A 13,461-nucleotide genomic window follows, 5' to 3' on the forward strand; every position below is an offset into this window, starting at 1 on the left:
TTAGTGATGGTCAGGGAATAGTTAGCACAGCATAATGTGACGATCGGCTTTACAGCTTAGTTAGTAGAAGGCGGGTCGTTACAAGTATACATCCTAACAATTATTTCAGGTTGAAGCCGTCAGGAGCTTCCAGCTGTTAGTCCCCTTGCTACAAGGATTTTCGCTTTGGTCTTTTGGTTTTTGTTTATTTGTTTAAAGTTATATTTCAGACTTGTTCTGATTTTGATACTCTGGATTTTGTGTGGCTTGTCTTTAAGTAATGTACTGGTTGGGTTTTGTTTGCTTGGTGGATTGTATTTGGTATGTTTTGCTACGTCCTACCGGACGGGCAGAAGAGGTAAGTTTAGATGATACTTTCATTTTCTTTTGTTTTGTGTTGACAGCCGGAGGCTGTTTAATTATAACTGCATGAATGATTTTATTTTTGTTTGATATATATACCAGCCGTGTTGGCTGATGAGTGTCAGCCCTGAGGGCTATGTATATAAGTCTCAGATTGTCACCTGTACAAGGGGGATGCTGCTGAAATTTCTTCTGGCGGGGACTACCTGGGGCGTGACAGGATTATTGGAAATGTGAATGGAATAAAGAGGCGGAGACGAGGAGACTCTATTATGTATGGGTTTTTAGTTCCACATTAAAAGTTTCTTGGCTTTATTGTTGGTTTAAATTATAACACATGCATTGATGTTGTAAACATATGTATAGGGAGAGACTCTCACGCGTGGGTGTGTACGGGTGGATGCAAATCCATACACGTTGAATGTCGTACCGATCGAGGTAAAATTTGTCCAAGTGAATAAACTAACATTTTGCCACCGAATCACTTTTTGCTACCTGATCAAGAGGATAACAGAAGCATTAATATAAAATTAATAGTGATTTCATAACGTCTCAACATTAATAACGATATTAAATTCATTAATGGTGACTTCGTAACATCTCGACAATAATGGTGACATTAAATCTAGCATTAAATGATCATAATTTGGTCATTCATTACAAGCAAGTTGAGGACTCTTAAATAAAGAGGATGCCTCTTAAGCAAAGGATGAATCTGTTTCAAGGAAACTATGTTGAACGCAGACATCGATATCTTAGTCAGCGAATTATCTTCTCGATTCGACGATTGACTCTCAATTCAAATACGTACCACATCAACTCGGACCACCAGAAGTTTGGCAGAACCAGCTCTACAGTCTGAAATTATTTGCTCAAGTCATCTTAACAGATAAATTAGAATTAATTTTATATAATTTTAATTTAATCATTTTCCCTAATATTTTTGATTATAGATTGTCGAACTAGAAATATGCCTTTATAGTACTCTCTCATATTAGTTGGAACACTATTTTTTATAAGTTGGAACACTATTTATATATAAAAAAGATAATCCTAGTTAATCTCATTGATTATCTCTTAGGTGATCGGTCCGGTCTTACGGAAGTTTCCCACCGGTCACTAGGGTAAATCGTGAAGCACACGCGACGATCAACCCAGAAATCTAGCATCCTTTGGTTACGCCCTCCATTTAGAGAAAAAATTCTTACAAATACGCCGTAATTGAGATTCGAACTATGGATGTTTTGATGATAATCTGGATGTCCTATCACGGTATCATGACCCCGGGGACAGTTGGAACACTATTTGAGTGTTATAGGAGGTAGGAGGTAGGAGGTAGGAGGGAGGAGCGAGGAGGGAGGGAAATTGATAATTAATAATAAGATTAGACTGATTAAATTTTAGTCAAATTCAATATAAATTCATAATTTATTCATCGTATATTCGTGCATTGATAAACTCAGATAATATCTTTTATGCGTTCAATAGAAAGAGGCATTATTGCCATCTTTTCTGTTTTATCTGATTATATCCTTCAGTTTTTGTAAGATCTAACAATTGTGCCCACCATTCCACATCAATCACCAAACAAAAGCCACATTATCTCAGCAGTCTCACCATTTAACAATGCGTCTTCTAGAACAACTTAAGTATAGGGTTCTGAAGAACATTAACATCGCAAACAAATTATGAAGAACACAGAGAAACTGTTTAGTCAAATGCTGAAGTATTTAAATCAGAATTTCCGATAGCAACTCTGTTCTATAGGTCTCTGCAAGGTTCTGGCCACTTTTTACTGTGAATTCAGTATTCCTTTTGTGGACAAGCAGGATTGAGGCTTCTTATCAAGGACTCAAAGCCTCTGCTCCTTAGTGGGTTGTCTTCTCGAACTGATATCACACAGTGGCTCTGTCATTAAGGTTGCAGTCGTTGAGGATTAAGGGTCATTTTTCCTATTGGGATGTTGAGCTGCTTCATCTATCAATTCATCATCAAGACTTTTAAAGTGAAATATAGAGAAAGGAGATGCATTACAGCGGGAACGCAGAAACTCTGAAGATTAGATTGAGAGTGGGAAGAACACAGAGCAACAGCAACGCGCATGGTCTGCCAACCGCACTCTCCGTCGATCTATCTCTATAAATTCCGACCGAATTTCCCAGATTCCTTCCATCTCCGCATCGCAAATGGCCACTGCCACTTCTAGATTAGTATTTCCGCTCGTCTTGCTTTTACTCAGCATCGCTGCATGCTCTGCCTCTAGATTTCTCTTCGCAGAGCCGATTCCATATGGCACTGACCACGGCGTTGGCTATGGCGGTGGAGGCGGCGGTGGTTCCGGTGCTGGTTATGGCTCCGGCGCCGCAGGGGGGAAAGGCGGTAAGCATGGAGGTGGGTTTGGTGGTGGGCGTGGAGGCGGATCTGGAGCTGGGTATGGAAGAGCCACCTGGGAGAGTATGGTGATTTGGGAGGCCATGGAGGCGGGTACGCTACTGGCAGAGGGAGCGGCGGTGGCGTAGGCTATGGAGCCGGGGGTGAGCATGGGGCTGGTTACGGCGGTGGTGGAGGGAGCGGCGGTGGCGCTGGTTACGGTGCCGGTGGTTATGGTGCAGGCGCCGGCCAGGGCGGGGGTGGTGGGAGTGCAATTGGAGAAGGCGGAGAACATGGTGCAGGATATGGAAGTGGCTCCGGGAGTGGGACTGGTGGTGGATACGGTGCTGGAGGAGGGCACGGAAGTGGAGGGGGTGGAGGCGGCCATGGCAGTGGTGGTGGGAGTGCAATCGGAGAAGGCGGAGGTCACGGTAGCGGCGCTGGGAGTGGGGCTGGCGGCGGTTACGGCACCGGAGGAATTAACGAGCGGAGGTGCGGGCGGTGGAGGAGGCGGTGGATAGCACGGTGCAGGCGCAGGTAGAGAGGCTGGCTGCCGATACGGTGCTGGCAGAGCGCACGGAGGTGCGGCCAGTGGAGGCAGCGCCGGCCGTGGCGTCGGCGGCGGGAGTGCAATCGGTTAAGGCCGAGAGAGCACGGCGCGGGATACGGAAGCGGCGCCGGGAGTAGCGCTGGCGGAGGATACGGAGCACGGAGGTGGTACGGGAGGGGGTGGCGGCGCCGGATACGGAGGAGCAGGAGCTTATGGAAGCGGTACTGGTGGCCGCTATGGCGGTGCGGTTGGTTATGAAGGTGGCCCAGGCGGCGGCTCAAGAATTGGAGGATACGGCCGAACCGGTGGTTAGGGGGCGGCGCCGGCGTTGGTTCGGGTGCCGTTAACGGCTACGGTGGCGGCTACACACCTTGAGTTGCTGGACGAAGAAAAAATCGCCAAATTAATAAGCAACGTAATTAATAATGCTAATTAATTGCAGCGTCAATTGAGTTATATCGTATGTGTAATATACTATACTTAATGTCGCATGACTATTATGCCTTTGTTCATATAATATCAAAATATATCTCCTTGGATGGATCTAATGGTTAATATATGAAATATTATTATTATGATATTTAAAATTCGAATCATAAAATCAAGGTAAATGAATTTATTTTCTCCCTATTGATCCTAAATATATATTCAATTTTTATCATGATATAATATCAAAATATGGTAAGGGTTCGGCCATCCAAAATAACAACAAACTAACTATAAAATAATAATAAAGAAGCTTCGGCGGCCATCCAAAATAATAATAATGCTTCGGCTAGCTGCTGCCCGGTTCCCACACGACGCAAACAGAGCCGTCAACCCAAGCACCGGTCACCTTGCTTGTGTGACCGTATCTCTTCCACATTTTCATTATAAAGAGAAGCTGAATTACACCACAGTTGTCGCTCGCCGTCTCTTCCATTTCTCCAACAATCTATGGATTCATCACGCAACCAATTGCTGGGAATCAACAAGCACAGCAAGCAAATCCGCAAGCCGTCGCCGCCGCCTCCTCCGCCGCCTCGCCCGCCGCCTCCGCAAATCTACAACATCTGCAAGAACGACTTCCGGGCGGTCGTCCAGCAGCTCACCGGCTCGCCCTCCCGCGACTACCTCCACCCCCAGCCACCGCCCCAGCCGCGGCCTCCCAGCTCCCGCCTCCTCAAGATCCGCCCGCCTCCGCTCTCCCCACCGCCTCCTCCTCCTAACCCTAACCCCCGTGCGCCGGCGTGGACCGGCTCCCCCGTCTCCGCCTACATGAGCTACCTCGAGAGCTCCCTCCTTGGCCCGGCCTCCTCCTCTCGCCATCCTCCCCCGCCGCCCTTTCCCTCCCCACGATCCCTCGCGCTGCCATCGCCGAGGGGGATAATGAGTCCGAACGCGTTCCTTCCCCCTCCGCCCACCTCGCCTCTTCTCTCTCCGAGTGGATACCTGAACCTCTTATCTCCCAAGTCGCCGTATCCCCTGATTTCTCCGGGGTTCCAGTACCCTCCGCCGCTTCTCTTCTCTCCGTTGCCGCATCCGGAAACGTTGGGAGCTGGAACATGGCGCGGCCTTCAGGAACCGCCGTCTCCCGGGCTCTTCTTCCCCCAATCACCCTCGGGTTTCTTTCCAAATCGGAGCCCCAGATGAAGGGAGCATGTTCTACTGCGCGTTCCCTTCTGCCCAGCATTTGCTGGTGCTAAAAATTCAATTTTTTTAAAAAAATATTTCTATATAGAAGAAGTTCGATAGATAGCTGTTATTGTTCTTTACTGGTCCATCTTTCTCGGAGGAAGATGAAGGAATTGCTGAAATTGTGACAGGCGAAGTTGTAGGTAGTATATTACTTTAGTTCCTCTGTTTCTGGATTCTCTAGTTAAATGTTTCCTGTATTTAGCTTTCATGAATTGCCTCACAAATGATTCCTATGCGATTCAGCTGGATGAACTGCAATGCCCTTTCTGCTCGACTACTGTTCAGTAAAGAGGTCAATGTAAAGTAAAACGATCGCCATTTGCTCTGCTCATAATGTTTGCTCATTTATCATAAAATGATATCAATAAAAGAATGCTAATATTTTATAGGGTTTTTGGTGTGGTAGAGTTGGTAAACGTGTAGAATTTGAATTCGTCAGTCCATATCTGCATTGATCTTTTTTCATTCCACATGCTGATTCATTTCGAGATAAACTGGATGCATTTCAATTCGACACTTTTTCTTATGTTAGGCGCTGCCTCACCTGCAAGCTTTTTGGACTTTTCCATAAATACGTCCGTGTAAGTCTTTTTCCAGCTTGTTATGTTTCTATCTTGAAGAAAAGTTGATGTGACTTTCATTTTTTTAGAGATTATGTTAGAGTTACGCGACTTATATTAAGTGTTGCCTCAAATTAATTTTTTAAATTTGATGAGAAGGGTGAAATGAGTTTTAAATTGATTATCTTTTTCAGAATTATTGATTTTCTGTTATTTATATAAATGTATGTATGAATTTTATTAGTATTTTTATCAAATAAGATAATAATCAATTCAATATATTTTTTCCCTCTCTCGATATTATTATCGTTTGGTCAAAGATAGTTAAATCTTATTTTTTAATTATAAGAACATAAAATACTACTCTATAGAAAACACAAGGACTAAAAAATATTTAGCCTTTTTAAAATGACAACAAAGAAATCATGCACTAAGAATTAAGCTTCTTCCATTATCACTGTAGTATAAATAACAGGTTCAAATTACTCATGATGCTGAGTCGTCTCTTATTGTTCATTTATGCTTTTTCAAATTTGTAAATAAATTATTCATGAATAATATTCATAAATAAAATTCATATCGATATAGCAAATAAATAAAGGAAATTTTAAAATAAATAAATAAATTGTATTATCAATTAAATAACCAATCTAATAAATTTAAAAAAATAAAATTTTGATGTAAATTTTAATTGAAAGTGATAACGTATAATTAAATTCAAATTCAAATTAAATTTTAGTTTATTAAAAGGAAATCAAATAAGTTTGAATAATTATTTTAGCCACTTGTAGGGGTGTAATAGCTCTTGAATATTTGAGTTGGCTCGTTTATACTTGAACCGAGTTCGAATTTTATTTAACGAATATATTCATGGTTCACGAGTTTATTCGAATTTTGATCGAGTTTAAACGAGTTTAATAAATATAAATTATAAATATAAATATTTATTAAAAACTAAATTATATATTTAGTGAAAATAATATTCTTATCAAAATTTATAATTTTATTCTAATAAATAAATTTAATATATTTGTCTATATTTTTCATAAATAGAGTGTAAAATATATAAATTAAATATCAAAATTATTACTTTTTTCATTTAAAAATTGATTCTTAAATTTACCAACGAATATGTTCACAAGGTAAAGAGTTGAGTATTATGAAGTTTGAGCTTGGTTTATTTATCTTAATGAGTCTCATTAAACGAGCTCGAACGAGCTTTTATCGAATCGAGTTTCAAATAACTTACAAGCAACTTGATTCATTTACACTCCTAGCGGCTTGAATATTTGAGTTGGCTCGTTTATAATTGAACCGAGCTCGAATTTTATTTAACGAATATATTCATGATTCACGAGTTTATTCGAACTTTTATCGAGTTTAAACGAGTTTAATAAATATAAATATTTATTAAAAACTAAATTATATATTTAATGAAAATAATATTCTTATTAAAATTTATAATTTTATTCTAATAAATAAATTTAATATATTTGTCTATATTTTTCATAAGTAGAGTGTAAAATATATAAATTCAATATCAAAACTATTATTTTTTCATTTAAAAGTTGATTCATAAGTTTACCAACGAATATGTTCACAAGGTAAAGAGTTGAGTGTTATGAAGATTAAGTTTGGTTTGTTTATCTTAACGAACCTCATTAAACGAGCTCGAACGAGCTTTTATCGAATCGAGTTTCAAATAACTTACAAGCAGCTTGATTCATTTACACTCATAGCGGCTTGATTAATTTTAAATTCGATAAATTAGGAAGTATAGACGATCTATATATCCTCTAGACCGTTATAAATAATTCAAATTTCTTAAATATAATATTTAATGAGATTATTAGGTTAATTATTGCTTTCGGACAAAAAAATATTTTTTTTAAAAAAAATTAAGCCACCTTCTTGTTTTGCATGGACAAGGCCCATGGGCCTATAAAGTAATATTTTTTTAATCAAAATCTGATTGAGTGAGAATAAAAATAATAATGTCTTACCTCTAATATAATATATTAAGTATTAAGTATGAAAATTGAAAATTAAATTTTTATTGATTAAGTTTTAAATATATTACAATTTTAAAAATATATAGTAATTATTATTTTGATATTTAAATAATTTTTAATTAAAATTTAATTATATACTAAGGAAAAAATTAAGAGGTATTTTAGCAACAAAAAAAAAACTGACGTTTATAATCCGCAAATTAAAGTTTACAAAAGCAACTTAAAAGCAGAAATTAATACTATTATGCGGGGTGGTTTTGATAATAACAAAACTTCAGATAGTTTAGAAGCTAATGTAACATGGGCGGAGTGAAATTTCCCCAACCTATATAACTCTATCATCCTCACGGCGACCGGCCCTGAAATCCCGGTATTTCCTCCGCCGCCGCGCAATTACGGAGCTTCGCCAATGTCTTCTTCCTCTGCCGTGACCTTGGTCCCAAGACGGCGTAAGGAAGAGGCATCTTTGCTCTCATCGCCGTCCCAAATCTCTAATTCCACCCAAAATCCCGTCGTTCCACTCCCAGAAGCAACAATCGTCGCCGGATCTGACCAAGAAAAGAGAACAGGAGAGTTCGAAGGCCGATCCCTATCGTTTGAGATCGATGGTTCCAATCCAGATGTTCTCGATGGCCTCGAAGAAGCCATGCGGAGGTTGTGGGAACTGAGGATTAGTGAGCAAGAATCGAAGCTGTCGGAGGAAGATATAATACTTAATGACCAGATGCAAGAGGATGAGGTAATCATCTTTTTTCTATACGCCTGAATAATTCGGGTTTCAGACTTTCAGGAGTGCAAGAGGCCGAGTAATCCTGCTTGATCAAAGTTCAGTGGTCAAACTCATTCTCCCATGTGATAAGATTACTTTAGTTTGTATCTTTCTCACTTGGGAACTTTATCTTAATGGATTCTATATCATCAAAATACGTCAAATTGGGCTTCGCAGCATGAATCATTTTGATGAATGTTTGAATTGCAAATCATGAATCGTAAGGATCATGTAAAAAAACATAACATAGGTTGATTTTTTTTTTATCTTACTTCAAATAGATTTTACATCCTAAAATTTGTATGATAATGTAATACCGTATTTAATAGATGATTTGTGAAGTAAGAAGATCATGATCCTTAACAAGAAATGTAGGTTCATCTTTCACTTTGATAAAAAAATTACAAAAATATCATCTTGTTTCGTTTATTTAGAGTTGAAATGTAATGGTCAATAAGATAAATAACTGTTGACTAGTGACCAATAGGATAATCATTGTTCATTCCACCCTAATTGTCAACTTTGAGTTTTGTTGGCAATTTACTCGAAAATAAATGAATTGTATAATATCTGCAAGTTCCATTTTTTGGTCTTAGTGCATTATCTTGAGATGAGTAAGTGGAATAGATCAAAGTTGGTTTTCTTAATCTTATCTTGGTTTTTTCTGTGCAGGTGTTGGCTCTGGAAGCAATATATGGGGACAATGTTATTATCTTAGATAGAAAAGATGGTTTAAGATGCTTCCAGGTTTGTTTTATAGTTTTTTTCCATATAGAATTAGATAACTTTTGAGAGTTGATCATTGGATGCTTGTTATGCAGATCCATGTACTTTATGAACTTCCCAACGACATCAAAGTGTCTATGGAGCTCCATTCTTCTACCACAAAGGTAAACTATGGATCACGAAGTCTAACTGGGAGGACTGAGAACAATGATTCTCCTGAATTTGTGTACACTTACAATGTCCAATATTTGCCACCTCTGCTGTTGACTTGTTTATTACCTAAATCATATCCTAGCCATCATCCTCCCTACTTCACCATCATGGTTGATTGGTTGGACTCCCAGAAAATTGCAAATCTTTGTCAGAAGATGGATGCCATATGTATGGAGCAACCAGGGCAAGAAATTATGTATCAGTGGGTAGATTGGTTGCAAAACTGTTCTCTTTCGTACCTTGGGTTTGATGATGGTATTGTGTTAGGTCAATGTAATATGCCAGATTCTAAAGATAAACGTGCCATTTCTGGAAATGTCCGACCTGAGTTGATAATTTCTTCTATGATTGGCTATGATAAGAAGAAATGCAATCAATCTTTTCTTAGCAATCTTCATCAATGCGTTATCTGCTTTAATGAGTGTGCAGGTAAGCAACTTCCTTTTTTCAATGCTTTGTTTTTTTCCCTGCTCATGCAATTTGTTAGTTCGTTAGTGACCCCCTTGAAGTCTTCTTTGGCATTTGATGATGTTGGGGTTATGTTTTTATTTAAAATAATAATAAAATTACTGTTACTAGGAATTAAATTTCCTAGTATTTTAGCTGTTTTTATGCACTGTTAGCTACACAAACATTGGTGGATATAGTCATTTCCTTTTCCCTCATACATTGAGAATCTGAGCTAAATGTACACATTTTCAAATAGTTGTACCTAAATCTTTACCTCTGCTTCTCTGTCATGTCTGTGTGAGCATGATATCTTCTGTTTTTGTGAGGTAATCATTGATGCTGTAGCCTTCTCTTGATTCATTGCCATCTTATGACTATGGTACAGATGCCAATTTCATCTTATTCTCAATTAAAATATTCTTTCATTTCTACTGTTGTATTATTCCTTGTAATGAGAGTCTCTAGACAGGTAAATGATTTGCATACCTACCAGTAAGTTTGCCCCCTTTAGCATGTTTTGTCATGCTCAGATAACATGAATAGCTGTTATTAAAATTTAGAATCACTAAGTGTCTTGTAGGGAGGTTATGCCCACCTCACTTTGTGATAGATCATGCAACAATTTTTTTCTGTTTAATGATCCCCCTCTCAGTTTTGGAATATTTCTATTCTGATTATGCTTGCTTGGATCAACAAACTACAGTGGTATGGTTTCAAGTTACAGAAATGGGTCTGTTGGTTGCAAGGAGAAAAATTACATTTCCTATCGAATTGTCACTTAATTCCAGATAGCAATAGACCTGTGAAGTGATCAGGTGGGTCTTTGAAGTAATAGGCAACAAGCTTTTCTCCACTGGATCATCAAGCATTTGATGATAATGAGAATCTGCAGAATGTTCAACTACCCTAAATATTAGCTGTACTAAACCTTATATGATCAACCAAGATACTATAGGACCAGTCCAAACGGGTGTGGTGATGAATTGCACTATTGTTGCTCTTTATTTTTCTTGTATTTTCTTTCTCCAGTTTGTCTTTAATCAAACGCATTGTCACCTATATCTCCATAACCGGTCTTCATGGTTTATGTATAGATGATTTATGTTTCTTTGCTATTTTAGCATGTAAAGATTCATTAGCTGAATTTTCTTTTCCACATTCTTTTTTTTGCATACGAATTTAGTTTTACAGAATTTTCTTTGCTTAATATTAGGTACAAGTTTTATCAAACTTCCTTGTCAACATTTCTTTTGCTGCAAGTGCATGGAAACTTATTGCAGCATGCATGTGAAGGAGGGTACTGTAACCAAGATGCTGTGTCCTGATGCAAAATGTGGAGGTATTTTTCCTCCAGGTTTGTTGAAACAATTGCTTGGAACTGAAGCCTATGAACGTTGGGAATCATTGATGTTGCAGAAGACATTGGACTCAATGACAGATGTAGTCTATTGTCCTCGATGTGAGACTGCATGCTTGGAAGATGAGGAGCATGATGCTCAGTGTTCAAAATGTTTCTTCAGCTTTTGCTCTCTTTGCAGAGAACGGCGTCATGTTGGAGTGGAATGCATGACACCAGAAGCAAAACTACAAATTCTACAGGTACTCTGACATCAGACAATAGTGATAACTTGGTAAATTGGTCATGATAAATTTCCACTTTCTGATACATGTGTTAAAAATAGTGCAGAAATATTTTGAAGAATATAGCTTTTCATAGTTCATTTATTATTAGCTCACCCAATATCAGTTAAAGATTTTTGTTGAACACTCTTATACCAACCTATTTTTTTGTAAATTAATTGGGCTTTGGATATTGTTAAACTTTTGGCAATTTCTATTCTTGCATTTATAATGGTCGTGGTCCTTGAAGAAAGTTTCTCTACTTGTGTTGTTTACAGGGACGCCAGAACTCATCCAATCTGACAGGAAGCCAATTACAGAAGGAGCGTGAGATGATAAATGAGATCCTCAGTGTTAGGGAAGCCCTTCGTGATGCTAAACAATGCCCAACTTGCAAGATGGCAATCTCTAAGACCGAAGGATGCAATAAGATGGTGTGCCAGAACTGTGGGCAATATTTCTGCTACCGCTGTAACAAGGCAATTGACGGCTATGACCATTTCAGGTGAGTTGTCAGTGTAACCAAGGTTACTTCTATCTATTTGTTCAGTGTTAATGCTAACAATTCCTTAATATCCAAGAGGAGCATGTGAATTGTTTCCGCAAGAGGAGATTGAACGATGGGAGATGCATATGAACGTGAGGCAGGTGGTGGGTCAGATACAAGCTGAACTATTGGTAAATCAAAACGGTCATCCGTGTCCAACATGTCGTCAAGCTAATGCAAAGGTGTAATAATTATAATGTGATTTCTGATTTGGTGAATATCTATTAAAAAATTATCTAACAAATTCTTCCTTTCCCCTCCAAAGCAGGTGGGTAATAACAATCACATCTTCTGCTGGGCTTGCCAAAATCATTTCTGCGCTTTGTGCCGAAAACCTGTGAAGAGAAGTGCTGAGCATTTCGGACCCAAAGGTTGCAAACAACACACTGCAGATCCTTGACGCCAGTGCAATTGTTAAAAGAATCTAATCCATACAATGCAATTTCACCCTGCCAAATAATTGAGAGAGGGCACTGAGTATACTAGATGAAGGGAATTGAGACGGAAAACAATCTACTGTGTACAATGTAAATTTAGGGTATCGGAGTGTTTTGTTTATTGTTATATTGTAATTGGATTTCAGAATAATAAAAAGATAGTGGAATCAGTGTGTGGAATTCGTTGATATTTGCATCTTAAACCCTTATTCTTTCATTTCTCGTGTTGTATCTTTTATTGTAACTATAGTCTCTAGACATGCCTGGACTTCCATTACTTACCAGTGACTTCCCCCATCTTTAGCAGGTTTTATCATTCTTAAACAGTTTGAAGATCTGCTATTTGAATGTAGAAGAACCAGAAAATGTTTCACAGATGATGTTCCTTCCGTCTCACTTTGCAACATGACATATTTTTGCTGCTTGATGCAATCTACCTGCAAACGTATTATAATAGTACTTGATAATTTGTTAGGATCAACAAACTGCTACGGTAGGATTTTCAGTCACAGAAAGGGTCTATTGGTTGCAACAAATTGAAACATTTCTGTATTATCTTTTGAATTAAGCATCTCTTACTGAAATCTTTGCAGGTGCAATTGAATCGATACGTGCTATGTATATAAGTACAAGAACTGATTCTAATTGCTATTACATTGAATAACACTCTTTCTTCAGTTTTACAATTACTTGTGCTGCAATTTTTCAGAAACTAGTCAAGCTTTTCCTCCTAAGTAATTGCAATTGGTAATGAAGATAATTCATTAGCAATTTTTCAGAATTGATGTTTGTATCATTCATGTTTCTCAAGTTTAATTTGTATATATCCAATCCAATTGTATCGTTTCCAATACCAATTAGTAGGCATTTTCTATCTAAATCTGAGGTGATTCATTGTTGGCTAAAAGATTTCAACTTAAAGTTTTGCTGATAAATCGACTTATGGCTACTGCATGAATTATACAATAACATTTGGATCTTGCAACAAAGAACAATCAACCAAACACTTTGTTGAATTTATATGATTTCTTACTTGTTTTTTGTTGCTTCATATAAATGCTTGAGTTTTACATATTGCATGTGTTTGTTCATTGATCATTTGACGGCATCTGTGGTCACCAGCCCTTCCAAGCTTAATCACTACTGTCGATGGGGATGGAGACAGACGAAGAGAGTGATGATAGGGCT

The 13,461-nt window shown here is 38.2% G+C and overlaps 3 protein-coding genes across 3 annotated transcripts; all 3 read left to right on the forward strand.

Annotated features, from left to right (window-relative positions):
- The first annotated feature begins 2,528 nt into the window (after positions 1-2,528).
- Positions 2,529-2,861, forward strand: LOC122025128 (glycine-rich protein DOT1-like). The gene has a single exon (XM_042583891.1). The coding sequence runs from the start codon at positions 2,529-2,531 to the stop codon at positions 2,859-2,861; it is 333 nt and encodes a 110-aa protein (XP_042439825.1).
- A 1,202-nt stretch (positions 2,862-4,063) lies between these two features.
- LOC122024388 (protein HAIKU1-like) lies at positions 4,064-5,181 on the forward strand. The gene has a single exon (XM_042583004.1). It carries the CDS (start codon positions 4,199-4,201, stop codon positions 4,892-4,894), a length of 696 nt encoding a protein of 231 aa, XP_042438938.1. The 5' UTR covers positions 4,064-4,198; the 3' UTR covers positions 4,895-5,181.
- A 2,671-nt stretch (positions 5,182-7,852) lies between these two features.
- LOC122024111 (E3 ubiquitin-protein ligase RNF14-like) lies at positions 7,853-12,463 on the forward strand. The gene is made up of 7 exons (XM_042582658.1): positions 7,853-8,250; positions 8,953-9,027; positions 9,102-9,648; positions 10,883-11,268; positions 11,568-11,794; positions 11,871-12,018; positions 12,105-12,463. Exons 1-7 carry the CDS (start codon positions 7,921-7,923, stop codon positions 12,234-12,236), a joined length of 1,845 nt encoding a protein of 614 aa, XP_042438592.1. The 5' UTR covers positions 7,853-7,920; the 3' UTR covers positions 12,237-12,463.
- The last annotated feature ends 998 nt before the right edge of the window (positions 12,464-13,461 follow it).

The sequence above is a fragment of the Zingiber officinale genome, chromosome 9B (assembly GCF_018446385.1).
Source record: "Zingiber officinale cultivar Zhangliang chromosome 9B, Zo_v1.1, whole genome shotgun sequence".
Taxonomy (NCBI): domain Eukaryota; kingdom Viridiplantae; phylum Streptophyta; class Magnoliopsida; order Zingiberales; family Zingiberaceae; genus Zingiber; species Zingiber officinale.

Bases quoted from the DNA above. Each gene is read 5' to 3' on its own strand.
- LOC122025128 (XM_042583891.1), top strand. From the start codon at position 2,529: ATGGCCACTGCCACTTCTAGATTAGTATTTCCGCTCGTCTTGCTTTTA.
- LOC122024388 (XM_042583004.1), top strand. From the start codon at position 4,199: ATGGATTCATCACGCAACCAATTGCTGGGAATCAACAAGCACAGCAAG.
- LOC122024111 (XM_042582658.1), top strand. From the start codon at position 7,921: ATGTCTTCTTCCTCTGCCGTGACCTTGGTCCCAAGACGGCGTAAGGAA. The intron at 8,251-8,952 runs GTAATCATCTTT...TTTTCTGTGCAG, and splicing joins ACCAGATGCAAGAGGATGAG to GTGTTGGCTCTGGAAGCAAT. The intron at 11,269-11,567 runs GTACTCTGACAT...TGTTGTTTACAG, and splicing joins CAAAACTACAAATTCTACAG to GGACGCCAGAACTCATCCAA.